Raw genomic sequence first — 27469 nt, forward strand, 5'->3', positions numbered from 1 at the left:
TATAGCGTTTCCTTGTTTACCGCTGTAAACAAAGCAGAGCTGCGTTTTATACGGAGAAGAAAATGCCATTGCCATCGAAACTTTTCTCAAAACAGTACCCTTCAGTGATACATTAATATAACCCCATAAATGTAATGCATTTTTGTACTTATTTCACAGTTTTTTTCGGGATCTACTGGGACAGTGATAAAGATACCAGTCGATGACGATCGACGGGTTGGCGACCACTGTTGTACAGTGTTAGAAAAATTACGCTAAATTGATGTGCGCATACCCAGTAGTTTTTGCTGTATCCCTGCTAGCCTTAACCAACAAACACTCTTAAGCTGTCCAGTGCTTTCTGTTACACTACACGGAGTCTGTGTGTGTCTTTTGGTGCCGTGGCTTAGTTGGTTAAAGCGCCAGTCTCGTAAACAGGAGATCCTGGGTTCAAAGCCGCATAAACACATTTCATTACACCAAATAATGTTCTTTTTAGCAACATCATATGACCCCTTTAATCTAGATGTCCATTACGCTACCCATTGAGTCAGAGCCCGGTGTTGTAACTGCCTGGAACACGTAATAGTTTTTTTCTGCCAGGCTTTTGCACATCCAATGCGGCAAGGCTGCACGCTCTATGGGCAGGAAAAACAGGCCCTTATGTTTCTATACAAAGGAAGCCCGGTTAAAAAATGCGGAGATGTCAGTCCGGTGTCTCCTGTCCAAGAACGAACCCAGAAAGCAGAGCCACTGTCAGAGGGGATCACAGGACCACCAGAAGCACATTGCGGCTGTCGAAATGGATTGCAGCACATGGCTGTCGTTTTTAGAATGTTGTTCATTCTTAGAAAAGCGCATATTATATAAACCGGCACTGCTGGGATTCGGACCCAGGATCTCCTGTTACTCTTTTATATTTTCATTACTCTTTCACAAAAAAAGAGCATAGATTTTCCTTGCAAAGCTGAACAGCAATATAAAAGTTGCATAGTTAAGATTTTAATATATATATATATATATATATATATATATATCAAACCATATGTAAAGGCAGTCTCATGATGCAGCCAATTCTTCCCAAGATACACAAACAATACTCTGTTATTTCTTGAGTTTTTTTAAATCTATGGTGAAATGCTTTTTCAATGAATGTAGGTTACATGACTTATGAGCTTAAGTTGCTCTATCTCAGTGTTTTCCAAACTGACTGTTCTCTTTCCATTCCTCTTCTCCTCAACTGTTCTACTGTTCTTTACACTTCAACCAATTCACACTGACACTGGTTGTCCAGCAACCGCACATTCAAAGAATAGAACAGTATAAACATTGACCAGTTTAGACCATTACTAGAGTACAAGCAAACAAACACTTATTACAAAAGGGATATAAATCCAGGAAGGAGAATGGATGGATGGAATGGTGTCTGCATTGCATGGTACCCTGCGATCAATGTGATTGCTTTCTCTTTCACATTGAGATTAGTTCATGGATTGGTTCAGATCATACCTCAGCCCAACGTGGTGAAACATGATGACATCCACTCCTGGAATTGGAGGAACCTCTCTCTGGTCCATTCTGTGCTGTCAGGAAGCTGGGCTGGGTGAGTGAGGACAGCTTTCTCACTGCTTGGTTCATTCATGAAAGGTGTGCAGAGAAAGTTTTGCAATTAAAGACAATTTACATAAATTAGCTTGTTAAGGAGAAGATGCAACAATCTTAGCAGAGATTCACAAAAAGACGACGCAAAACATTTACAGAGACTTAACATGATATCAAATGTGCAACAACACATCAACAGCGGCACTTTACAGTATCAGGCTCTTGCAAACTAAGCCTAGTTTAACTCAAACTTCCCAACTTGTGTAATTTAAATTAAGATTGAAAGAGCTATCAGCAGCTTACTGCTAAAGATGTCAAGGTGATGCTAACTTTCAGACTGGCCTACAAAAATGTCATCCCTGAAGCACTCTATTACATGAATATAAACCTCCTTGTCAGCCTTGTTCATGCTTGGAGGAAAACTCACTACAATCTCATTTCTTATGTGACTGTGTTACCTGCTTAATCTAGTGTGTTGTGTGAAAGCTTAAGCAATCTATCTGGACTAGAGAACAGTAGATAAGAATTTATGGAGTTGCAATATGGCGCCAGTGTTGCCAACTGCTTTCAATTGAAAGTAGCTAAAACTGGTAGCTAAATGTTACTAAAGATGACTGACATCATAATGGTAAATTCACTGATCTAAATAAAGACGAATATAGATCAGTGGGCAAGAGGAGAACAAGAGGAGGAGGTTTGTCCAAGAAGTTGCTATATTTGTCCCTAAACGTTTGAAAAAAAGTCTCAAAAGGGGTGGGGAAGTCGCTAAATCTAGCTTCAAAATTGCTAAATTGGCAACACTGTATGGCGCCCTCTGGTGGCTGAGAAGAAACAACATGCTTTAGGCCTTTTATTTTTTTTATTTTTTTTGCTTTAGGCCTACTGCACAGCTTTACACTAGAAAAACTGCCAATTGCATGCTAGTTATGAACAGCGTTTTTTTAAACCTTATGTTATAATGAAATAATAAGGTCTGACAGTAAAGGTTTAAGAAAAGTGAATATTGTTAAGTGTTTGATTTTACAGTAAATAAACCTACTGTAGTATGGTGCTAAGATGAAATATATATTTTGAAGGATATTTTCTAGATTTTTAACTAATGATGACTTAGACATTACAAGCAAAACAATGTATGACACATATACATTCATGTTGAAAAGTTTGGGGTCGTCAAGATTTATTTATTTTTTTTAATGTTTTTGTAAGAAGTCTCTTATGCTCACCAAGCCTGGATTATTTTTTTAATACTGTTAAAACAGTAATATTGTGAAGTACCATAATGCCTACAATTTAAAATAAATGTTTTCTATATTAATGTAGCATATGTTAAAATGTAATTTTCATCTTCAGTGATTCAGAAATCATGCTGATTTGCTGCTCGAGAGACATATTATTATCAATGTTGAAAACCGTTAATATTTATGAGGAAACAGTGGTACATTTTTGGTTCAGGAGACTTCGACGAGCTGAAAGATCAAAAGAACAGCATTTAACAATCTCATACTGTCATGTGCATCATTCCTGAATAAAAGTATACATTCATTTATATTTACTTAAAAATAGCACTATTACTATCTGCAAGGATGACAATTATATATATATATGAATTGAGCACAGTGTTTCTAAACTCATTTCAAATCTATATTCGTGCTGTTTTTAGCGTTTGCGAGCTTTAGGCCTAACTTTAAAATAAAGTAACACCACGGTATTAAAAGAAAAGTACGGTAACAACCGTATTATAGCCTATCTGCTGTAACCGATCTGAAAACTCTGGACTGTAGGAGGCGTTTTCTATCCCTCTTTCCTGGTTTTGATGGGGAGAGACCAGACCGGGGGATTGGAGCAGACGAATCCATCTGTACGTCGCTCGCAGCGCTTCCGTCGGTCGGAATATCCTGCCGTTTTCTTCAGAAACTTGGAAACTGTACGCGATGCATGAATGCTAGAAGCGCCTCATATCCCCCTCCTCCCTTTTGTTTCTTTTCCTTTTTATTCTTCTTTCCTTAAAGGCGTTTCAAACGTCTTTGTCTCAGGAAACTAGCGCTACATTCACAGGAAAAAAAACGTCCTGAGGTAAGAAGCACACGTTTGTTTGTAGCAACAGTGTTACGAAGCACGGATTGAGTTCGACTAGACAGGATGGACTTTCGTTTGTTCTTAAAATGTTTATGTACATCATACTAGTCATAAAACTAGTATACGTAATACTTATGTTGTTAATGTAATCATGTACGTGTGTAAAAAGCAAATTGCACCAAAAGTATAAAAAGAGGCATCACAAAAATGTTTTGCCACAAATTAGGTTTTTTTCTTTGTTCTCAGATTTACTGTAGGATTAACAGATACAGATTAGTGAGTCACCACCCATGCCGCTCTAATGACCAAATTGGCAACTATTTAAATTAAAACTAATCCGACATGTTCGTTGTTTCATGACTGTTACATTTACACAAGAGTAACGTGCTAAACGGAAAGATAGGCCTTTATTTGAATCCTGCAAGTGAGCCTCATTCTGAGCAGCCATTACTCATATTAATGGTGTGCCATGTTACAAAATGCCAAGCTGTGATTCATAACTTTGTGTGTCTCCTGCAGAAGCATCATCATGAGCGTACTGCCCCCTGTAAGGAAAGACCGCATAATTAGCCAGCTTCCTAAGGTACATGCTTTACACACAATTCACGATGCTCAAGGTATTGTTTGTTCTGAAACCCATCCAACTTAACCAATCTGAAATCCATTTCCTCGAGTGCTTCCTGAAGTAATGAGTGTTAATATTCACTCCTGTTGTAGTGCTTCAACAAAGGTGCTGCTTTGAAAACAGAGGATGAATTTCACGGCAAGGTGAAGACGGCCTGTCTGCAGCAGAGGACAGGAACTGTGGGGTGTGATGTTATCCTTTGTTGAAACAGTGGCTTGGGGATATTTTCAGAACTGTTTGGATGGTTTAAATTATGCAGCATTGTTTTATTCAGTGCCTTTTTTTCCGTTTTGTCCAGTAGGTTTAAGATCTCCAAGGTTATTGTAGTGGGTGATCTGGCAGTGGGGAAAACCTGTCTGATTAATAGGTGAGCAAAGCTACAGTGTTAACCGGTTAATGTTTAATAGCCATATTAAAAAATTCAGCTCGCTTTTCAGTTATTGTTTGGCTGAATATAGTAATTTAATCTACTGCATTTTTTTAAATTATTTTTTAGGTTTTGTAAAGATGTCTTTGACAAAAATTACAAGGCCACCATTGGTGTGGACTTTGAAATGGAGAGATTTGAAGTCCTTGGGGTCCCTTTCAGTTTACAACTGTAAGTAAATTTTATGACAGTCTAAAACAAGTATTTTCTATAATTATTTCAAATAAGTTTTTGTTTTAATTTTTCAGGTGGGACACTGCAGGACAGGAGAGATTTAAATGCATTGCCTCTACATACTACAGAGGAGCTCAGGGTATATGACTCACCAGATGATAATATTAAATATATTATTTAAAATATAATAATAAAAAAAAGTATCTAATTTTTGTATAACAATAGTTTAATATTTTATACACTATAATGTACAATATATCTAAATCTGGTAATAGTACTAAAAACATAATTATTGAATAATTAGATAATTAAAATGTAATTTAATTTTTAAGTATTATTTTTTTTTACGTAAATATTTTTCCCATTGATTTTTATTTATTTATTTAATTGTATTTGTATTTTTTTACTTTTGAGGTATTCTTATTCTTTTCCCATTCCTGTTTTACAGCTGTAATCATTGTGTTTGATTTGACTGATGTGGCTTCACTGGAGCATACAAGGTAAATGACATCACTGTAATTCTGCCCTCTGGGTTAAAAAATACACAGTGTGCTTCACACATTGAAATGTATCATCCTCTTCTAAAGGAATTATAATATATTTTATAAATATATAAAATATTTATTATTTTATATTGTTTTTATATTAACATGTTTTTATATTAAAATTCATGGCCATGCATAATCCAATACTGCTTTCTCCCATATACTTTATGTACATATTTATATATGTGACCCTGGTCATTTTTGAAATTGAGATTTATACATCATCTGAAAGCTGAATAAATACGCTAATAATGGTTTATTAGGATAGGACAAAATTTGGCAGAGATACAATTATTTGAATATCTGGAATCTGATGGTGCAAAAAATCAAAATATTGAGAAAACCGCCTTTAAAGTTCTCCAAATGAAGTTCTTAGCAATGCATATTACTAATCAAAAATTAAGTTTTGATATACTTACAGTAGGAAATTTACAAAATATCTTCATGGAACATGATCGTTACTTAATCGCCTAATGATTTTTGGCATAAAAGAAAAATCGATAATTTTGACCCATAGAATGTTTTTTTTGGCTATTGCTAAAAATATACCCCAGCGACTTAAGACAGGCTTTGTGGTCCAGGGTCACGTATGTCCTACCAATGTGTCTTTCCTTTAGTCTCCTGCACAGTATACACTAATTGAGCAGGACGCAATTAAACTGGCAGATCAGATGAAAGCGGAGTACTGGGCTGTGTCTGCCTTGTCTGGTGAGTTCCTGACTAGAGATATTGCTATAATGTATTATATGTTAATGGGATTTGTATCAGTTCTGTGTAAATAATGTATTACAAAGCCACAAAGTATTTGGGAAACCTTAGAGGTTGCTACTGTTTATTTAGACTAATTACTCTTTTTGTGACTGTAGGGGAGAATGTAAGAGAGTTTTTCTTCAGAGTGGCATCTTTAACATTTGAGGCAAATGTTCTGGCAGAACTGGAGAAAAGTGGATCCAGACGTATTGGGGAAGTTGTTCGTAAGTACATTAAAGATCACCCAAAAAATTTAATTTGTTAAAAATGCACTCACCTTCAGGCCATCCAAGATGTAGATGAGTTTGTTTCTTCATCGGAACAGGTTTGGAGAAATTTAGCATTACATTTAATCATTTAGCAGACACTTTAATCCAAAGCGACTTACAAATGAGGACAATGGAAGCAATCATAATCAACAAGATAGCAATGATATGCAAATGATTGCGTCACTTGCTCACCAATGGATCCCCTGCAGTGAATGGGTGCCGTCAGAATAGGAGTCCAAACAGCTGATAAAAACCATCACAATAATCCACACCACACCACTCCATCAATTAACATTGTGGGAAAAAAAAAAAAAAACTATGTTTGTAATAAACAAATCCATCAAGACATTTTAACTTCAACTTCAAAATAGCAGTCCATAATCCATAACACTTTAGCAGGGCTTTACAGTGCGACCATTTCAGTCGCATTTGTGACTGAAAACTACTGCGTGCGACTATGAAAACATATTTAGGAGCACCCCAAGCCACTTTTGTGTTCTTCTGTGCCACCGCTGTACAAATTAATTTTAATACGGATTTCATTCGATTAGTAACTTATTCTACTTGTTCTTATGTAGTTTTAATTAGAATTTTTAAAAAGCTCAAAATATATATATTTTTTACATTTGACAAAAGATGACATACTTTTAAAGTTAGAAAAATGCCATTACAAAAGGTAAAAACAAAATTCCACTGTAAATCACTTTAAGGAGTCAAATATCACCTCGTAATGGGAAGGCTAATTTTATATCAAATTTTGGATTGATTAGAAAGGTGCTCCTAAATTTTTGACTGTGCTCCTAAATTTAAGTTAGGAGCACAAGCGCTCCTAAAAAGAAAAATAAGCGTAGAGCCCTGTTTAGTGTTATTAGTTTAGATTGTTTTCACTTGTAAATTATGCTTATTCTGTGTATATTTCGCAGTTTTTTTGTTTTTTTTTTACTGAGAAAGCCATATTATCGTTAGACTCAATTTTAGTCAGAAACTAAAAAAAAAAAAAAAAACATCTTAATGGAGGTGTTTAACAAACACAGCTTTTCCCTTCACAAGACATTAATTGATGGACTGGAGTCATGTGGATTGTGATGTTTTTAGTCAGCCGTTTGGACTCATGTAATGCTTAATTTTTCCAAATCTGTTCAGTTAAAGAAACAAACTCATCTATATCTTGGACGGCCTGAGGATAAGTACATTTTCATCTAATTTTCGTTTTTAAGTGAACTATTCCTTTAACATTTAATCCATTGGAATTTTATTGCATCATGAAAAGGTGAGTGACCTGAAATCCTTAATTGATGAATTAATGAAGTTATTTCAGAGTTAGAAGTTATTACATAAAAGATAATGAAGCAGTGATTTTCTGTAGAATAATATGCACTGAAGAATAGTATAATATATATATGATCACGTTGTCTTTGAATTTAAATTAAAAACTTTATTTTCTCCACACAGAAATCAACAGCAACTCAAACATGTATGCAACTTCCAAGAAGAAACAGACCAACTGTTGTCAGTAAAGACTGGCCATGTGAAAATGCAAACATTTGCACCAACATAATGGTACCAAAGCAAAACATACACACAGATGTACTTATACATACATAGGGAGAATCTACAAGATAAGAAAAGTTGGATGGACAATATTCCAACTATGTGACTGTACACAGAGCAGCGTGGTTTGTTATTCATAGGGTGTAACTGAATATCTGCTGGATGAAAGAACACATTCCTTTGTTGGAAAACTTGGTTTGCATTTTTCGTAGCAAAGCAGTATTCGGTTTTCCCAAGAGATCTATGCACAATAATTATCAGTGATTATTAAATTGTGTTCATTAAAAACTCACGTTTTGCTTAGTTTACAGTCAGTAGGGATTTACATATTTATAAAAAAAAAAATAAAAAAAAATAAAAAAAAGGTACACAAGAGGATCATGCATGAGTTGCACAAAAAGCAATAAATGGTGATAAATGTATTTTTCTATCAAAAATCCTGTTTCTTAAAAGGGTAATTTTCCTTGATACATGTTCAAATTGTATGCTTCGTTTCCTGTGATTTATATTTTTATTCTAAATAAAACGTTTCTCCTTAAATGAGCCATTTAATTATTTAAAAACCTCTCGATAAATAAAATGGGTGTTTTCCCAAATGTGTTAATATATCATAATAATACTGTTATTTTTTATTAAATCCTGATCTTAATACGGTTAGTATTTTGATCAAATCTTTAGTTTACATGAAATTCATTATTGATTTTACCATTTTCAAGAGAGTAATAAGTTCGAAATCAGAGTTACAATCTGATTGTGACCTCTACTAGTATTTTAGTGTAACAGACGTCAGACTATTTATGACCAATATGACAATGCTTAAAACATGAAAAATGGATCAAATCCATTTAAACTTAGAAAGATCAATCCTCACAAGATTCATACTTCTTCACATACAATAATGCGTCACAACCTGCAAATGAATCAAGGGCTGATTCCCCTTAGAATTTAAAATTTTACATTAAAAGTTTTCCCTCATTTCTTAATATTTAACCACTAAAGTTCTTAAAAGACTCCAGGTATTGACGGTCTATCTGAGATTGCAGCTCATTTGGAATGCAGTGGGAATATTTATAGTTTTCCTTTAGCCACTTTCCTCCCACACGGTTTTCAATAGCCACAGCAGCAATGCCTACAAAGAATAGAGAAATAACAGCACTAATTTTACCAACTTAATCAACACTACTGATAAGTGAACAGGAGCTATTACACGCTCACAGAAAACAGCGGTCCAAATCCCTTGTGTTGCATCTTGCAGCAAATAATATTACAAGAATGTCAATAAACTTTTGCCAGTCAGACTTCAGTTACATTATTTTAATAGTGCCCTAAAAGGAGAATCAACATTAAAGAAAGATACAAAGGTTTCGGGTGGAGAGGGGCAGTGGCTAAGTTCACCATGGGGCTGTTTCATTAAACTACGTTTACCAAATAAGCCAAACTTATTTCAGTTATTCTGACTTATTGTCACTTGATTTGGTTTCCGAAAGCAAATTTACCATAGCTCAAGCTCAGTCACTGTGGCAAATTATGCTGGGAAACTAACCTGGTCAGGAGCAGGCTAACTGTCAGGCCAATAGGAACGCATTGATATTACCACTGACTCTCACATACAATTAGTTGACTTTATTATTAGTCCAAAAATAAAAGCATACAGAAAATGCAACTTAATCAAATAAATAAAAATAATAGGCTACAACCAACTGTATTTAATGAATTGTGCCCAAAATGTAATGACTTTAAAAAAAAAAAAAAAATTAAGATATTTGAAAACATTTTAACATAGTTGCTACTTGCACATTCAGTTGATCATCAGTTTCTAGCAACGCAGCCTTTTTCTGGGGTTTTATGACAGCTGTACCTTTTATGGTTATTAGTAGAACATTAAAACACTACAATCTAAAATTGCTCATTAAAGCATTTAAAACACCAAATTACAAATGAAAATAAATAGAAATCAGACGACATTTTAACTGATAAGAGGAACACACATTTAACTCATTTAGATAGTAGGGCTGTAGGATAGTATCACCTTACATTTGATTTACAGTTACTGCTATGATAAAAATACACTTATATGTAGAATTAAAATTCTACATGCGTCACATTTTAATGTCCATTAACAAATATTTTATTCAGAATTGCGTTATTGTTCTATTGCGTTAATCCATCGGTTTAGCACGTATGCGCGCAGCAGCTCGTTCACTCACGTAAATTTCGCCCACTCCTAACAGCAAAATTGATATATTTGCATGACTTTCTAACATTTACAGATGAAAAATATACCTGTGACGTGTCAGTTATGCACTGAGGAAAACAACAGGCCTCATTCACGAATCTTGCGTATAGGAGTAAATTCTGAGTAATTTGCGCGTAAAACGGACCCTCCTGAAAACTCTACTCCGAATTCACAAACTCTTTGTAAACATCCGATTTGATAGTTAAACATGTGCATGTTAATGAATTCCAATCATTCGTAATAGGGCGCCCGTGCACGCTCAGGTCACAATTAGCATAATCCTCGCCTATAAACGACAGCTAGGCCTACGCAAATTGCGTGTCCAGGAACGCAGTGGAATATTCTGGTCTACTTTCTCAGGTTTGGCTCCAGTATATTGCATAAATGCAAAAAAAGACTAGGCCATATGCCTAACAATCAATATTCAATAACGTGTGACCACCAAAGAGTTTTTAGCCAGCTGAAAAAAAATGTCAGGCGCTCTTCTTAAAACGACCAGCTGGTGGCGCTTGACAACGCTTTGGTGGCACAGCGTTTTTCCAGCTGAGACGCTTTAGTTCCTATGGTATGGAATATTAACGGCGGCATTAACGTATTAGCATCTCATTTTTAAGATTTTACTAAATATAATAAAGCAGTAACCAGTAATATGACCACTCAGCTGCAATATATATATATATTCAAAAAGAGGGCAAGGGCAAATGAACTTGTAATTATGGCAGTGCATCAATTCAGTGTCATCAGTTTGCCAAAAATAACAAAGTTTTACGCACCATTTGCACGTGGTAGGGAGCAGGTGTACATTTCTTTCGTATCAACTAACATTTTGAAAATACGAACATTTTCATGAATTCGAAAGTTTACGTCAGAACGGCTTTACGAACGATTTCCACAAATTCGTTCTGCTCGTGTTTCATGAATGAGGCCCAATGTCTCAAATGCTTTAAACAGCACAAATATTCGCTGTTTGCCATGGTGGATCGATTTGATCCATGATCGACATTAAGGGCTGCTTAAGAATAAGCGCACATCAAATTATCCGGACTCATTGAACCTGGATCGAATTAGTGAGATTGCGTGATGAAACCGCTTTAGTCCCGATTGATTTGTAAGGTTATTTCCAGTCAGGTTTTGGACTTTAATCGCCGCTTTTCCTAGCGTCTTTTATGAAACAGCCCCCGGTCTCAAAACATTTGTTTTTATTAGCCGTTTTATGCTTAGGCCTACCTACAACAGTAGCTCCTTGATTCTCCACCAGTTTGATAGCTGCTCTCATAGTTCCTCCAGTCTCAATCCACTGGTCTACTATAAGAACCCGCAGACCTGAAGGACATCATAACGTATCAGAATTTCACATTTTGCTCAGTCACTAGATGCGTCAATAATGCAAAAACAGTTGAATGCACACGGTTGTGCAGTCATTATGTGATGGGATTATATAAAGTTGGATTATATAATATAAAACCGAGCTGATCGATCATTTATAAATCACTGCAAATATAATATGTAAACATTAATTTGATTGTAATATCTTTTAACTTTCAACTTTAAATGCCCTTTTCCCAGTATAAGATAATGCATTTTCAACCAACCATAGTGACAAAATGAGTTTACATGCATCAGTACCTGGCTTTAACACATCAACACGCACTTCCATTAGTTTCTCTCGTCCAGAATAGTCACTGTAGTCCTGAGTGCGAGTTTGAACACATAAGTGTCCAGCTTTCCGAATGGCCAAAAATCCTTTTCCTAAAGTTACGGCCACAGCTGACCCTGAAATTGCAGGAGAAATTGCAGGTAAAAATAAAAGTAATCCATTTTTCAGAATATTCACTGAAATAGTGAATAGACACTATCATTTAAGTTTATACATTTCATTAAGTCAGGCTTTAGAGATGGTCCCTAAAGTATGCCCCATTCTATATTTAGCCTATTTGCCAAGGTGTTATATTTACTTTTACTGCAACATGTGAACTGAGCTAAAAATATCGTCTCTCCAGTTCAGACTGTCTTGCTCCACCCCAGATACAAAAGAGAAAGTTTTATACCGAGGATGAAGCCCATGGCATCTATTCCAGCCACCAGGTCAATGGTCTCATTCTGGAATGGTTTGAGAAGATCATTTATGCAGTCTGACAGTGCCTGGATCAGTTAGGAGTGACAGAAAACAGTGAGCAGAGACTATAAACTATAAAACCCATGGTAGTCAAACACATTCTAACATGTCTTTATTTTTCAGACTTCAAGACACACGGTTTTAAAGCTAGGTTATTCAATAACGTGCATGCACGGGGAAAAGTTTGGCATGCAACAAGAGTGATTGTTTACCTGTGAATTGCAATAGAGTCTTGATGGATCAAGCCATGCAAACTTTGGTCCCTTTGTGTTTGGTGCCATAAGAGGCAGGTACCAGCCCTCTTCTCTCTTTTGGGGAACTGCTAAAACGTCCATTCTGGAAAGACCGCTAGACTTCTCAAAACTCACCCTGGAAACGGCATGGATTTGGTGTCGAATTTAAGTAGTGTAAAGTGGGCGTTTTCACGTCTCTCCCAGCTAATTACCCATTAGCCCAAAACCAGCGCGCTGGAGAGTGTTTGCGTTTGCTCAGCGTGATGCATAACAATTTCAGTAAATAATTGATTATTTCAGTAAATAGGTTATGAATAAGTAGGCTACAGATTCGTTTTCAGAATAACTTAAACAAAAGTTACCGTGTAACTGATTTTAAGCACAATCATGTTGTGGTGTCTTCCCCCCGTCCCCCCCTTGAATAGCCTAGCCTACTTTTAAAGGGATATCCTAATGCGAACTAAACTGTAGCCTAAATGTGACAAATGTTTGATAACGCACTTATACTCCGTTATGTTTGTAGGCTATACAGTAGTTTCTGGGATGACAAAAAAAGATTCTAAAAAGTTAAACTTTCAGATCAAAGAAGGGGATTGAGCTGTCTTGTCTAGTTTGGCAACAACCAAGTTCTGCAAGATATGTTTCTTAAAGTAAAGGTAAAAATAAAAAAAGTAAATCAATAATTTACTGATCTCTAAATGTTGGGTCGCGATGTGTTTTAATAAATGCTCAATAACGTCATAAGTTGTGCTATACACTATACAGTGTGACTGACTCCTAGGACTAACCGGTGAATGCGCTCTTCTTATCATGATATCCATCCGCATTATCGCTTGTGTGGCGTGTCCCGAACCGAAGTGCTACATGAAGAAGAAATATCCCTCCGCGATATCAGCCGAGGCGCTAAAGTGACGCTGAAAGCTGAGCTGTCACTCAGTTTTCTTATGCAGTGCTCAAGCGCAGAAGCGGAGCCAAGCAGAAATATGACAGGTTCAGAAAGAGTGAGGGCTGCCCATAATACGTTATATGTGCAGGTTTAAAGTAGACTAATGAGTCATCCTGATTCTTTACTAACAAAAAAGACATCTACAACAGTCGTTCTTTCAGAGCAAAGTAAGTCAGTCATGAAATTTGTAGCAGTAGTAAACTGAGTAGCCTACTGTCCATTGTGTGGGATAAGTGGCTTGCAAATAATCACAGAGAGCTGTAAAGTAATTCACAATTACTGTAAAGGAATGTGCTGTAATGGGTTAACACACACACAAAAGGTCCCCACCGGGATAGAAATACATTTACACACACACACACACACACACACACACGCCTGGTTTACGGGGACTCTGTTCTGTGTACTACCGTTGAGCAGTTAACGAGCCCCAGCTAAACCTCGTGAACTCATCAACGGTAGTACACAGAACAACCAGAAGGTGCTGATGCATCTATGAACCTTGCCAGTCTCTCCATAGGCGTATGGCTCTACACCTAAACCTACCCCTCACAGAAAATGTTCTGCATTTTTACATTCTCCAAAAAATTAAATAAAATAAAATAAAAAACTCATTCTGTATGATTTATAACTTAACCTCATGAGTTGGTGTGTATTCAGGTTTAAGTCCTTACCGGGAGAAAGACATGTACACACCAATATCGAAAACGTAGTTTAAGTGGGGCCAAAGTTAGGTTTTGTAATAATTTCATTGCACTTTTTCAGACATTTTGGATTTACCTGTGATGAAGAAAACAAAGAGAACTAAAACATGCTGTAAGAAATCAAGTATGTTGGAATATTGAATTTGATTTGGAAAGAATTCACTTTATATGATGTTTATTTATCTTTACCGTAGGCTAACAAAATGCATTTTGGTAACCTAACAACAATTTTGAAAAAATAGCTACAATTATTATTGTTACAACAATTAATGACCGTCAAAAAAAAAAAAGTTCAGATAGGTTCTGAAAGCTTCTTATAGGTTACACACTTTTAAGATGATAGCATAGGCCTATGAATATACTTTTCATTAATTGCTTATATGAACGGCAGTAACTATGGAAAAAAATAAAATAATAGGGAAACTTGATACAAAAAGCCTAGACGACTATAACCCAGGTAGCCAAAACGGTTTGGCCCGATAATGGCCCAGATCCGGCAGGCCGGATGAAATAACTCGGCCCGGCTGCCAGAGTCGGCATGGACATGGGATGAATGACGGCCCAGAATCGGCCCAAATACACTGGCCCGAGTCCGGCTGCCAAAACTGCCACAATCACGCCGACAAGAATTGAAACACTTAGCCGGTACTGGCCAGAGTCACTTAAGATGGCATCTACTTCCAACTAAAATAAAATACTTATTTTACAGTGTCCTTGTTAAGTCTACATGTACTTATGCATGTCAACTAAATATGTCACCTTTAAAAAGATTAAGGGTTTGGCCCTTACACCATTTCTTTTCATGGCATCCCCACCTACTACCCCATAACATCCATATGTGCTCCTTTTCCCCCCAGTATAAAAATGACAATGAAAATATGAGTGATATTAGAATTTATTTGAAAAAAAGAAAGAAAAAAAAAACTCCAGGAGCTTCCTCAAGTAAGTGTACCCTAAAAGAGGGACAGATTGACAGAAAGAGAGACAAAAAGGGGAACAGGCAATGACACGTATGATTATTCAGACAATCTCAGACTGAGAACATGAATGGTAACTCTGGAAAATGTTAACATTTGGAACATACCTTTGGAAGAATTTGTTTGCATTCGTATTTGGCCAATCATAACGCACTGGATAGCTGGCCAATCAGCGTACACCTCGCTTTTCAGACCGATGAGCTTTGTAAAAATCAACGCGTTTCAGAAAGGCGGGGCATAGAGGAGAAACAATAATGTACAGTATGTGGAAAATAATGTGTTTTTTTAACCTTAAACCGCATAAACACATTTCATTACACCAAATACACAAAATAATGTTCTTTTTTAGCAACATCATATGACCCTTTTAAGTGCAAGGTGCCAGGAGCCGCCTTTAAAATTAATTGAAATTCCACTGAATTTCCACCTCATTATGCAGGACTCGCCTATACCCTACAGTACATCCATACGATCCACAAAAGATCGAAATTATGATGCAATGGACAATTTTATTATTGAATCTTTTGGTCTTTTACATTTTATTTTCTGCAGAGATTTCTCATAGTGACCTCTTGATTGAGCAGCTGACTATTTTATTTCATTGTTTGATATAGGGAAATAGGGTTCCTTTTTGACCTATCTGAAAATCATGTGCAATTTAAGATAATGGATTCCTCTGTACATCAGAAATCTTGAGCACAGTTTTGCGCTGACATGCCATCATTTTAAAAAGTTATCATATTCCAGTATTTCAGATTTGTGCTCCAAGAACTTATGTGCTATTGTAGATCATAAACATTTGAAAGAAAATGCGGTATTTCGAAAGTACACAGTGTGTTGGGATGAAGTAACAGTTCGTCAGGTATGCGGAACACGCGCTGATTAATATCTGGGCAAAACTTTTTAATGAGCATTAAATTAATACTACATCGGGCGGATTTTCCAACAATGTCGCATGTTGCCTCTGGTGATTTTACATCATTTGTTTCCTCCCCCACCAATCCGATTTATTTGCCAAAGCCCACTGTTAGACTCAGTGGGGGCTCTTTAAAAGCCGACCATAAATATTTTGCTTTTGGACTTGCACATACTCAATTCCTGATTTATTTGGTTATTTTATTAGTTCGTCGTTTGTACCCTTTTCAACAATGTTGCACCAATTGTTATAGGCTAACTTAATAAATAAAAATGAGTTAATCTCATCTGGAATGGACAATTTTAATCATATGATCTTTTTCTAAGAAATACAACAATGGGAAGCTACATATTTCATTGTTTGAACGCAACAGCCATATACAATTGCAAATATATTTACATATGGACAAACTTGCGTTCTCTTCTCAAATGACTCTTTTTCACTTTGCTGGTGCCTGCGTCTGTTAAAGTCCCAAAGTTAAGATCCATGTAACCATAGGAAAAGACACTGACTGATGTTCAATAACTGCATGGAGATCTTCACTGGTCTGAACTGAAAAAACCCACTGTTCCAAATTAGGTCACTACCCATTCCTTTTGTGAAATTAGAATGCCCAATCTCGTTGAGTCGGAAGGATCACCCCATCTCTTGTTACTATGGAAAGCGCCAAAGGAACCTCCTCCTTGCTGCGTCACCAAAGTAAATCTCGAGGTGTGGGGAGCGATGGGGTTACTTGCGGTCAAAACACACATATCTATTACACCCTACATTCATTATGTGGGATTACATATTCCGGTGCGCGTGCACACAACAAACACGGCTTGATTAAAAAGAGCCTACATTGAAATTGTGTTTGCATTTTATCTAGAAAAATATGCTATAGTCCTATTGTATTTGTAGATGTGATGTAAAGTTTGTATTGTTTTTACTCTGTGTGCTGGTATTCAATGACTTTCAGGAGGTCGAAAGTAATTTATTCTGTCAGTGTTTCAGCGCCCTAGCACAGTCAACCAACTCAAAGAGTTTTAAAATATCACCGTTTGTGATATTTGTGATGTAAATATATAACAAAATGATAAATACTGATTCTAACGCCAAGCTCTCAAGCAGCGAACTGTTGCGATCGTTACCTCTTATTTAGGAATTACTTAATCTGACTTTTGTGATTAATGAAACGTTTGAAAACAACGTATTTTACTTATCTAATATATATAACCTATATATAGCTATATAACTTATATATATATATATTTTTTTCCTCCAATCTTTTGTGTGGAATGTCTTTGTACCTAGGCTAAATTTGCCTTAAATACTTGTAATTCCCATGTCTTATAGCCTACTTTTAACTGTAACGCCATGCTTTCTATTGTCCTAAAATGTAATAACAATAATACAAAATGTGGTTTCAACTAAGCATTGATTTACTTTAAAAAAGAAACAAAACAAGAATACCCCTTTGTTTGTTAGCTTTTGCATTGCAACCTTTCCCTCTCGCAAATAAGATAAATACGAATTTGCCTTTTGCAAATAGGCTCTATCCATTGGAAATGAGAATCCATCGGAAATCACTGCACACTGTACACTTGCCACACGGACGACAGGGGGAGGAAACAGATGCATATTAGGGTATTCAAGTTCATTGGAGGAGGAAAGGGTTAATTAAATGACAGACTCCTCCCATTATTGACCAGCAATATATTAATACCCACGGCAGCCGGTGAAAGAAGCCGGTTCTCGTAGGACAGGAGAGGCTGCGGTGCTGTCTGAGACTCCGTGGTGCTGAAAGTGCCGCCCGCCGCGATGTGGTCCGTGTTTTTCGTGTTTCTGTCTTATCTAGACAGGAACTTTGTTAAAGGCGAATTATTAAGCCAAGCTTTAGATGCAGGAAAAGAGAGCAAAGAGCTCTTTTACATGCTCAATAACACTCTTTGCGCCAAAAGTTCGGTTGTAGGAGAATATCACCTCCATCAGGTTACCGATGGAGCTCAAGAGGTTCGCTCTGTGCATGACTCTGAGGGCCGCCTGGTGGACTGCTCTGTGATCCAAAACGAAATGCAAGTCAAATCCTTCATGCATGTTTGCAGGCTTGGGCTAAGAAACCAAATGAGCTCTGATTTGAAGATGAGTTTGACAGGGGTGTCCGAAGCGAAGGCGAATTGTAACAAGTTGAAATCAAAAGGCGACAGAAACGTAATCGCGACGACCAAACAAACAAAAGAGCCGAACTCTGATGCAGCGAACAATAAAAAGACGCGAACCAAGCGAGGCTTCACTTATCCCGGGACACTTTGGTGTGGTGCAGGGAACATCGCAGATCATTATGATCAGTTAGGTGAGTTGACTTTAATTCACTGACTTGAGTATTAGGTTTAATTTTCGTACTGTAGCAAGTGTTTAGGCATTTTGTGCATGTGATTTTTCCCCCCTAGGCGAATTCGAAGAGACCGACAAATGTTGTCGCGTTCACGATCACTGCCCATACGTCATCCATGCGTTTTCCTCCAACTATGGATACACCAACTTTAAATGGCACCCCCTTAGCCACTGCGACTGCGACAATGCGTAAGTTTGATGTGGTCCAGAATGTGTAAGTTTGATAGATGACAGCAGCCTCCAGCAGCATGACAAGCTATAGGCCAACTTCATTTAAAACTACTTTAAAAACAAAACAAAAAAAACACTAATAACACTATTGTATATAAGCCGTTTTTATGACGTTATATTAATTGAGACACTTTTATTATGAGAATTTAAGTATTGTTTCTTTTCAATTCTATTTAATTGAAGGACTAAAATGTGATTAAATGATGGAAAAACTGACTGTTATGCAAAAACATATAACCTACAAATCTTGTTGATATTTGTCAGTTACCTACAAAATGTTAAAATGTGCTTCTGGGACGTTACAACAATCAACATCAATTAGCCTAATTTTTACTGAAAACTATTTTTCACAGAACCATCATATTATAATTAAGGGTGTACCAACAACCCTAAATTTAAGAATTAGATCAGGTAGAAAAAAAAATCAAGTTAACGATTGCAACAGGTTACCAATTTTTGCAGTGTATGATTTCAAATGAAAGTTATTTTTTTTAACTGATGTTATAGCTGCAATCAAATCGAAATCATTATCTTTATGTAAAAATGCTGAAAAAAATAGACATTTTGAAATCATCTCCATATTTATTTATGCTAATGACCACTTATATCTGCATCTTACAGCTTAAAGGAATGCCTGAGACGTGTCAATGACACTTCATCCCGAGTAGTCGGACAAGCTTTCTTTAATGTGATCGAAGTGCCTTGCTTTGAGTTTTCATTTGAAGAGCAGTGTGTTGAGCGTCACTGGTATGGGGTGTAAGTATCAAATTCTGTGAAATTCTAAATCCTTCCATATACTCTAGTCTAGTGTACAGTCTACAGTAGCCAAATTAATGCAATTGTTAACTCTTCTCTCTATCATAAAGGTGTAAAAAGTATGACAGAGTTCCCGTAGCAGTGATTAAAGAATCAAACGCTTATGACTTTGGAGGCATTGATGTCATTGATGTATTGACTATCGCTCCTCCTAAGAAGAAAGAGTCAGACGAAGAAAAGCAGAACAAGACTCAGAACGCTGAAAGCACAACACAGTTGTCATTCTCTGAATCAAAGACCACCGCCCCTGAAGAGCCCTCGCTCACAAACGTGGTGACGGCTGCAGAGGATTTCATCAAAGTGCTCGCCACAGTCTCCACCTCTCAAAGCTCATCCGCAGACACGGGTAAAGGAGAAACTCAGACGTCAGAGAAGAAGAGGAAGAAAAATTCCAGCAAGAAGAAAAAAGAGAACAAGAAGAAAAGAGGAAGGGGTAAAGGCAGGAAGAAGAATAAAAAACTTGATGCCGTGTTAAAGGTCGACGAAGGAACGGCCGGTGCGCCGTCGACAGGTCAAACAGAAGAGGTCATGGGTAAGAACAACTTTGCGGAGGAAGCAGCGAAGATGAATCGGTTTAGCATAAAAGAAAATAATTTCATGAACAGTGAGCTAGACTCTGTAGGAAATTCTAATAAGATGATGAGAGATGATCCTCAGAGGACAGTGAATGATAATCAGGATGTTGCTACCATTACAACCTCAATAAAGACAGATAAAGAACCAGAGATTCTAGAGCACAACCAAGCAAACGACACAGAGTTAGTCTCCTCCTCACCTGCAGCTCACATTGTCCGCAATAAGACCAGAGCTAAGCTGAGACAAAGAGCCGGAAAGAAAAAGCAAAGAAAAAACAACCCTTCCACAGAAGCCACCCAACTTTATGTCAAGGAAGAAACTCTCTCGACTAGTCCATCTGAAGGTGTCAGCCTCGCAACGTCAACAACCGAGAGTCCAGTTGATGCTGTAAGAAACGAGGTGACGCAGATTACACATAACATGGATGAAAAGGGACATGTGTTCACTACTACACAAAAAACACCCATTGTTAGAACCAAAAGGCCAAGTTCGAGGCAGAGAGAAGGAAGAAAGAGAATGAGGAAAATCATTGCTTCCTCTACAGAAGAACCTCCTCGTGATATCAGCTCTCAGGATTCACTATTGTTCACAGGTTCTGCAACAGTCGGGCCAACAGACGTACTAGAGCGACTGGGATTGGACCGACTTGAAAACCCAACAGAAAGTTTGAAGGACACCAATGGTAGAAAGAACAAAAGAAGGCGTGTAATCAAAATCTGCTATGAAGCCGTTTTGCCTGACGTTGCAGACACGACACCCCTCCCGACTCTGATCGAAAAGGACACTGAGTTTCAGTTGAAGGGTCCAGAGATAAACACGGCACCAATGTTTCCTCTTCTACACACTAACACTCCGTCCAAGGAAACCCGCAGACCTAGGAACACGAATATCAGCTCTCAGGATTCACTATTGTTCACAGGTTCTGCAACAGTCGGGCCAACAGACGTAATAGAGCGACTGGGATTGGACCGACTTGAAAACCCAACAGAAAGTTTGAAGGACACCAATGGTAGAAGGAACAAAGGAAGGCGTGTAATCAAAATCTGCTATGAAGCAGTTTTGCCAGACGTTACAGACACAACACCCCTCCCGACTCTGATCGAAAAGGACACTGAGTTTCAGTTGAAGGGTCCAGAGATAAACACGGCACCAATGTTTCCTCTTCTACACACTAACACTCCGTCCAAGGAAACCCGCAGACCTAGGAACACGAAAATGAAGGGAAGCAAGGAGCGAGGAAACCGAGAAAAGCGTGGAAAAATTAAGAGAGAGTGAAATTCAACAAGCTCCACATGGTGCGACCAAACGGTTGGTTATCTTCTAGGCTGCCATACGATATGCAGCAACATTGTTTTAATAAGCAGCGTGTTTTTACCTACTCTGTTTTTATAGCTCCCTTGATGGTAGACTGACAGATCAGATCATTTTTATGAAGCATGTGTTTCTCGACATGATTGCTGAATAAAGTAAATAAGAGCACTGGTGGAATATAGCGTGGTTTGAGAAAACATTCCTCTGCTTCACAGTATGGGTTTTGTTTTTAATAAATGAAGTGTTAAGTGTTCCTCCAGGTAACCTGATTATTTACAGCATTTGCTCTCCTGTTAAAAAACAAAAAAAGAAGCGAGTGCACTGAGTCCATTTATGATGGTCATTGTTCTAGCACAGACTTTGGCCTTACAAGGCGTTTGCCAGTGGACTTAAGGGTCACATTCTTCTCAAAGGATAATCTGCTTTAGGTACCTCACCCACCGTCCGACATTAAAAATGTATTGTAACACTGAACTCAAATCTCCCATCAGCTGATCCTCACATGTTCTTGTTAGAAAGCGAGGCCTTTGCAGAATCGCAGTCTGAAATATGCAATGGAAGATGTGATTTAAATCACAGTGTTACAATGCATATGAAGTAGCTGCTTTTAAATATTCAAAATTAATTCATGTAGAGGTCTGGACATGAAGGTGTGAATTATGGGGTTTGGGGGATCTGACCTCCTAATTAGGTCTTGAACGATTAAAGTTGGGGCCATTGAAAGTACATATGTTTCAACAGGGTTTTCAAATGTTTCATTAACACGTTCTCATGAAAACATACTACTCAAGGGAAACCACTGTGTGATTTCCATTATTCAAATGAGGGACCACCCAAATTTATGCATATTATGGCCTGGACAGAACATCACACCATTTTGCATCACACCAGCTTGCTCCTCCGCAACTCCGCTGTACTCAGCAGTTTCAGAACGAGTGTGTGAAAACAATGTGGAGTCTCATACCAGCTAGCTCCCTGGTTCCCAGACACAGAATAATGATCCAGCATTCAGAGGGTGTCGACATTATGAAATAATATACATTCCAAAAACAGTACAATAGTATCACTTACAGAGCATAAAAGACAATTCATGATTGATTCCATAGTGTTTCGTGCTGTTGCGGTCATGGAAATGGGGTTAAGAGGGCGGGACTGTGTTCCCATGAGAACAAGAGGCTTTTGCTGAGTAACTGCGTGCTCTGTCCACATGCTGAGACAGACCATCTAAAGACCGCAGAGGAACTCGAAGGAATGTAAAGCGGGTAAAAAGTACAAAAAGTGGCTAGATATAACTAATCTGGCTATTTGGTTTAAAGCAAAATGATTTTAATTAACTTTAAATTTTTAAGCAGAATCTTCAATGGCAAAACAACAAGCACTTCATGCTTCCCTCACAGCCTTAACACACATCTTATACTCAGGGCTGAACATTTCTGGTTGCTAGGTAATTTCCCTTGAGATGCCAATCATGCATGAGGACGAAACATTGGGCAGCTACAATCTTAAAATAAAAGCAAATGCAAGCAAAAATCAGTTTTATGATTGTCATTTATACTATAAATACATTGGAAAGTAACAGTTGCTTTTTAATCCCTTTCTTTACTATACCGTTTTTAGAGGAAAACAAGGCGACAGACTCTTTCACTAATATTGTTTTACGCTCTTGGCATAATAAACACTGGCAGTAGTTTCTCTACTTTTCAATATTCAATAGGTGTCACCCTTGATTTCTAAAAAATAAAACAGAAAGAGTACAGAGCTATTTGGTAGTTTCTACCAAAGCTCCAGAATAACAAAAAAGCACCATAAATGTAGATCATAAAACACTACACTATAGTCCAAATCTTCAGAAGGAAGTAAAAAGTTTTACCAGGGTTTATACTTTTTTGTTACTGAAGTCAATAACTTAATCATGAAGATTGATTAAAAGCATTGATGCAATGTAACCCTGCAATGCTGAGCTGCAAATTCAGAGCTAAAGTTTGTACAGAAGTATCCCTTTTCATCAGCACTGATTTTTTTGTCCACAAATGTTCATCAATATGATGTCGAGCAAAATAAATGACAGTGATTCTGCATTTTGCACAACTGATTTTTTAAAAATATTTAAAACAGCACCAAGAGTGTTTAGAATTTTTTCTAAAAATCATATTTTTGTCTGTCTAGTAACATTTACAATAATCGATGTACTATTATTAGTAGTAAATATGCTATACTAGTATACTACATATATTAGCAATATAGTAAATTGAACAATAATAATACTTTTTTTTTTCTTCAAGTTCTGTACTTCATCACTGTCACAATGTGTCAGAGATGCTTGATCCCGTTTATTTGCTCATGTTACATCGACTGCTCCACTGGCGTGATCTCAATGTCACCACTCTACACAAGAGGAAGGAAAAAAACTATTATATTAAACAATTCAGCCATTAAATCAAGATTCTACCTAGAAAATACAATGCCGAAATTTTCCACTGCTGCTCAAATTGACTCTATATCAGTAGAAACCAACAAAGAACAGTGATTATTCTGATTTATGACAAATTCTTATCACCAAAATATCCCATTCATATTCAGAACATTGATGAAGTGACTGCAAACATTAATTGCACAATAGTTTCTCCAGTGATGCATGATGCTTACTTGAACATGAGGAGGAGCACTCAGGACATACACCACTGCGTTTGCAATGTCAGCTGCTTGTAGGCACTGTAATATTTAAACATGTAAATGATGACCTTCAACATGTTGTATAGAAAGGAATCAGAATTGATCTATACCTTTACACTTTTGTAGGTAGCAACAGCTATTTCTGGGTTTTCACTAAAGAGTCGGTAGGCACATTCTGTCTCCACTAAACCAGGAGAAATACACTGTTAAAAGAGAGAGAACACTTAGTGCCAACAAGTCCTTGGACATGCAGTAATCATATTACATAAATAAAGTGTTCAGCAGAAGCAAATCCTGATCCTCCTGCGCTTACTGTGGCACGTATGTGGGTTTTGGCCTCTCGTAACTCTTGCCTCAAACCTTCTGTGAGAGCCGTCACTGCATATTTGCTGGCGGTGTAGAAGTGTGCATCAGCGTTGTTGACGACCCGGTGTCCACAAATACTAAAATATGTATTTTAAGACATTGAATGCTTTTGTGTCTGCACATAGACAAGAAAATGAGTGCACAGAACAAAGGTGCAACCTGTACCTGTTAATATTAATGATAGGACCATCATCAACTTTTCTTTCTTTCATGGATTGGTATGCCTCACGTGCGCACACTGACAGGGCAATGACATTCACCTGCAAAATTTGAACATTTGGCCATGACTAACATGACACATTCTGCAGTTCAGATAAGGAATAACTGCTTATTTGATTTACATACATCCATTATAGTTTTCCAGCCACTGGTTTTGCCGCTCAACAGTGGCTCAGGGAGAGCCAAACCAGCATTATTAATGCACACGTCAACTCCCTGATGTTGAACTTTGATCCAGGAGAACATGGATAACATGTCGTCCTCTACAGACAGATCACATTTATATGGTATCAGAGTGCCGCTGAATCCACTACTGACACAATCAGCAGCCAGTTTCTGTGAAAGGGAAGAAATTTCATGAAGGTTACAAAGCTCAAAAACCAATGGCAGAGGTTTATAAACTTTGTATTATTGCTGCTCTAGAGTCATAATAATTTGTCAGAATGCAATGTACACTGTTTTCAGGGATAGTTCACCCCAAAATAAAAATTCTGTCATCATTTACCTCAAGTTTGAAAATAAGTTTCTTTCTTCTGTTGAACATGTTTTGAAAAATGTTGATGGTCCCCATTGACTTCCAACGTATTTTTTTTCAGTGGGGTCCATCAAACAGTTTTTAACCCATATTCTTCCAAATATCTTCTTTTCTGTTCAACAGGAGAAGGTTAGGAACAACTTAAGGGTTAGTAAATGTTGACCATTTTCATTTTTGGGTGAACTATCCCTTTAATCTATCTCCTGGATCAAAGTTCAACATCAGGGAGTTGACGTGTGCATTAATAATGCTGGTTTGGCTCTCCCAGAGCCACTGTTGAGCGGCAAAACCAGTAGCTGGAAAACTATAATGGATGTATGTAAATCAAATAAGCAGTTATTCCTTATCTGAACTGCAGAATGTGTTCCAACACGGGGAAACAACATTCTAGACTTTGTTTACACCACACAGAGAGGAGCTTACAATGCCCTCCCCCTCCCCCACCTCGGTGCCTCAGACCACAACCGCTTGAAAAGTAGTGATTTGTTAGTTTAATCAAATACACTTTAAGAAGAAAATAGAAACACCTTTTTTAATTAGTTAACATCTCACTTAAAAATATTAAAGGTCAGAACTGCAGGCACAGAATTGAACAGAAATTTGTAAAGCATCATCAGATCTGTAAATGTTCATTCAAGAAGTCAATTATTATGATGTCAAGCAAAATAAATTATAGTGATTCTGCATCCAGTACTTGATGCAAAGTGCTCTCTGTGCTTCTTAAATACTTTCTCCAATATTAATTTGGTCTTTTTAATATATACAAAACTATTTTTATAAAATTTTATTATTATTATCAAGTAATTTCAAAGATTTGGAGTGCAGAAAAAATGTATGGGACATTCTTGTGGCTTTTGTCAGCTCTACATTTCATATTTTATGCCATTCATGGGCTATTAAGATAAGGATGTCAGAGATGCTTCCTCCAGTTTCTCTGTTCAGTTTATGTCAACTGCTCCACAGGCCTCATCTGAATGTCACCAATCTAGAAATGGGAAAGGAAAAACATTATATAAGAATTTAATCATGAAATTTTAAATACCTACCATACACTGCTAAAACTGATTGTAAACTGCCTATTTACATGAACATTGTCAGCAAACACTAACAGCACAATACTGTTTCCTCCAGTGATGCATGATACTTACTTGAACATGAGGAGGAGCACTCAGGACATACACCACTGCGTTTGCAATGTCAGCTGCTTGTAGGCACTGTAATATTTAAACATGTAAATGATGATCTTCAACATGTTGTATAGAAAGGAATCAAAATTGGTCTATACCTTTATACTTTTATAAGTAGCAGCAGCTTTTTCTTGGTTTTTACTTAAGAGTCGGTAGGCAAACTCTGTCTCCACTAAACCAGGAGAAATACACTGTTAAACAGAGAGAACACTTAGTGCCAACAAGTCTTTGTACATGCAGTAATCATATTACATAAATAAAGTGTTCAGCAGAAGCAAATCCTGATCCTCCTGCGCTTACTGTGGCACGTATGTGGGTTTTGGCCTCTCGTAACTCTTGCCTCAAACCTTCTGTGAGAGCCGTCACTGCATATTTACTGGCGGTGTAGAAGTGTATACCAGCATTGTTGACGACCCGGTGTCCACTCATGCTAAAACATACAAATATATTAAAAGTTTTGTTGGCCCAGCACAGGCTGGAATCTGAATACAGGCAAAAAGTCTAATAAAACATTCCTGTACCTGTTAATATTAATGATATGACCATCATCAATATTTTGTTCTTTCATGGACTGGTATGCCTCGCGGGTGCACACTGACAGGGCAATGACATTCACCTAAACAAAAAGTGAAACTCTTTATTTCATAAATTTGTTTAGTCTGAGCGGTTTCAACAGTACTGGCTCACTGAACTCAAGATCCATTTCTTTCAAAACCAATGAGTGAACTGTTAATATGAAATTATTGAGTATTAGAGTAAAACAAGTTCTTTACCGATAAAGTGAAAAGTTAATTTAATAGCCAAACAAATATATGCTATTTTTCAACAGTATTATCAACACATTCAAAAAAAATTATATTTATTAGTACATAATTATATTCAGGTTGACTTTTTTATAAATACAACCAACTGAAATGTGGATACATGCAATTACAATAAATACCCTTATTTAAAAATGTAAAAAACACAAGGTGGTGACTCCTGCTGGTCAAAACATGTATAAAAACAGCTTTTACAAAACACATTGCAAATGCTTATATATATATATATATATAA

At 37.0% G+C, this 27469-nt stretch overlaps 4 protein-coding genes and 1 pseudogene across 4 annotated transcripts in view; 2 read left to right on the plus strand and 3 right to left on the minus strand.

Moving 5' to 3' along the window:
• Positions 1-3407: 3407 nt before the first annotated feature.
• LOC107752379 (ras-related protein Rab-34-like) lies at positions 3408-8321 on the plus strand (annotated as a pseudogene).
• On the minus strand, positions 7862-12743 carry LOC107752376 (adenine phosphoribosyltransferase-like). The gene is made up of 5 exons (XM_016568332.1): positions 12563-12743; positions 12283-12376; positions 11861-12007; positions 11462-11557; positions 7862-9127 (listed from the first exon to the last, which is right to left on the minus strand). Exons 1-5 carry the CDS (start codon positions 12683-12685, stop codon positions 8985-8987), a joined length of 603 nt encoding a protein of 200 aa, XP_016423818.1. The 5' UTR covers positions 12686-12743; the 3' UTR covers positions 7862-8984.
• Positions 12744-17862: 5119 nt separating this feature from the next.
• On the plus strand, positions 17863-21603 carry LOC107752378 (uncharacterized). The gene is made up of 5 exons (XM_016568334.1): positions 17863-18458; positions 18556-18688; positions 19352-19486; positions 19597-20804; positions 21147-21603. The coding sequence occupies exons 1-5, from the start codon at positions 17927-17929 to the stop codon at positions 21395-21397; spliced, it is 2259 nt and encodes a 752-aa protein (XP_016423820.1). The 5' UTR covers positions 17863-17926; the 3' UTR covers positions 21398-21603.
• A 2130-nt stretch (positions 21604-23733) lies between these two features.
• Positions 23734-25031, minus strand: LOC107752377 (dehydrogenase/reductase SDR family member 11-like). The gene is made up of 6 exons (XM_016568333.1): positions 24818-25031; positions 24638-24732; positions 24420-24549; positions 24217-24309; positions 24080-24145; positions 23734-23818 (listed from the first exon to the last, which is right to left on the minus strand). Exons 1-6 carry the CDS (start codon positions 24944-24946, stop codon positions 23777-23779), a joined length of 555 nt encoding a protein of 184 aa, XP_016423819.1. The 5' UTR covers positions 24947-25031; the 3' UTR covers positions 23734-23776.
• Positions 25032-25263: 232 nt separating this feature from the next.
• The window catches only part of LOC107752375 (dehydrogenase/reductase SDR family member 11-like), a 5665-nt gene continuing 3459 nt past the window's right edge, over positions 25264-27469 (minus strand). Inside the window, exons 4-8 of the mRNA XM_016568331.1 lie at positions 26935-27029; positions 26714-26843; positions 26512-26604; positions 26375-26440; positions 25264-26211 (exon numbers count right to left, since the gene is read on the minus strand). Of these exons, the coding sequence (XP_016423817.1) occupies positions 26170-26211; positions 26375-26440; positions 26512-26604; positions 26714-26843; positions 26935-27029 (426 nt within the window). The 3' untranslated portion in view covers positions 25264-26169. The remainder of the gene's footprint in view (positions 26212-26374; positions 26441-26511; positions 26605-26713; positions 26844-26934; positions 27030-27469) is intronic.

The sequence above is a fragment of the Sinocyclocheilus rhinocerous genome, unplaced genomic scaffold (genome assembly GCF_001515625.1).
Source record: "Sinocyclocheilus rhinocerous isolate Xijiao unplaced genomic scaffold, SAMN03320098_v1.1 scaffold1613, whole genome shotgun sequence".
NCBI classification, from domain to species: Eukaryota; Metazoa; Chordata; class Actinopteri; order Cypriniformes; family Cyprinidae; genus Sinocyclocheilus; species Sinocyclocheilus rhinocerous.

Excerpts from the sequence above, each read along its gene's own strand:
- LOC107752378 (XM_016568334.1), top strand. The coding sequence starts at position 17,927 with ATGTGGTCCGTGTTTTTCGTGTTTCTGTCTTATCTAGACAGGAACTTT. Across the intron at positions 18,459-18,555 it reads AGATCATTATGATCAGTTAG|GCGAATTCGAAGAGACCGAC; the intron begins GTGAGTTGACTT and ends TTTCCCCCCTAG. Across the intron at positions 18,689-19,351 it reads CACTGCGACTGCGACAATGC|CTTAAAGGAATGCCTGAGAC; the intron begins GTAAGTTTGATG and ends TGCATCTTACAG.
- LOC107752376 (XM_016568332.1), bottom strand. The coding sequence starts at position 12,685 with ATGGACGTTTTAGCAGTTCCCCAAAAGAGAGAAGAGGGCTGGTACCTG. Across the intron at positions 12,377-12,562 it reads GACTCTATTGCAATTCACAG|GCACTGTCAGACTGCATAAA; the intron begins GTAAACAATCAC and ends TAACTGATCCAG. Across the intron at positions 9,128-11,461 it reads TCAAGGAGCTACTGTTGTAG|GCATTGCTGCTGTGGCTATT; the intron begins GTAGGCCTAAGC and ends TATTCTTTGTAG.
- LOC107752377 (XM_016568333.1), bottom strand. The coding sequence starts at position 24,946 with ATGTTATCCATGTTCTCCTGGATCAAAGTTCAACATCAGGGAGTTGAC. Across the intron at positions 24,550-24,637 it reads CCTATCATTAATATTAACAG|TATTTGTGGACACCGGGTCG; the intron begins GTACAGGTTGCA and ends TACATATTTTAG. Across the intron at positions 24,310-24,419 it reads AAACCCACATACGTGCCACA|TGTATTTCTCCTGGTTTAGT; the intron begins GTAAGCGCAGGA and ends CTCTTTTAACAG.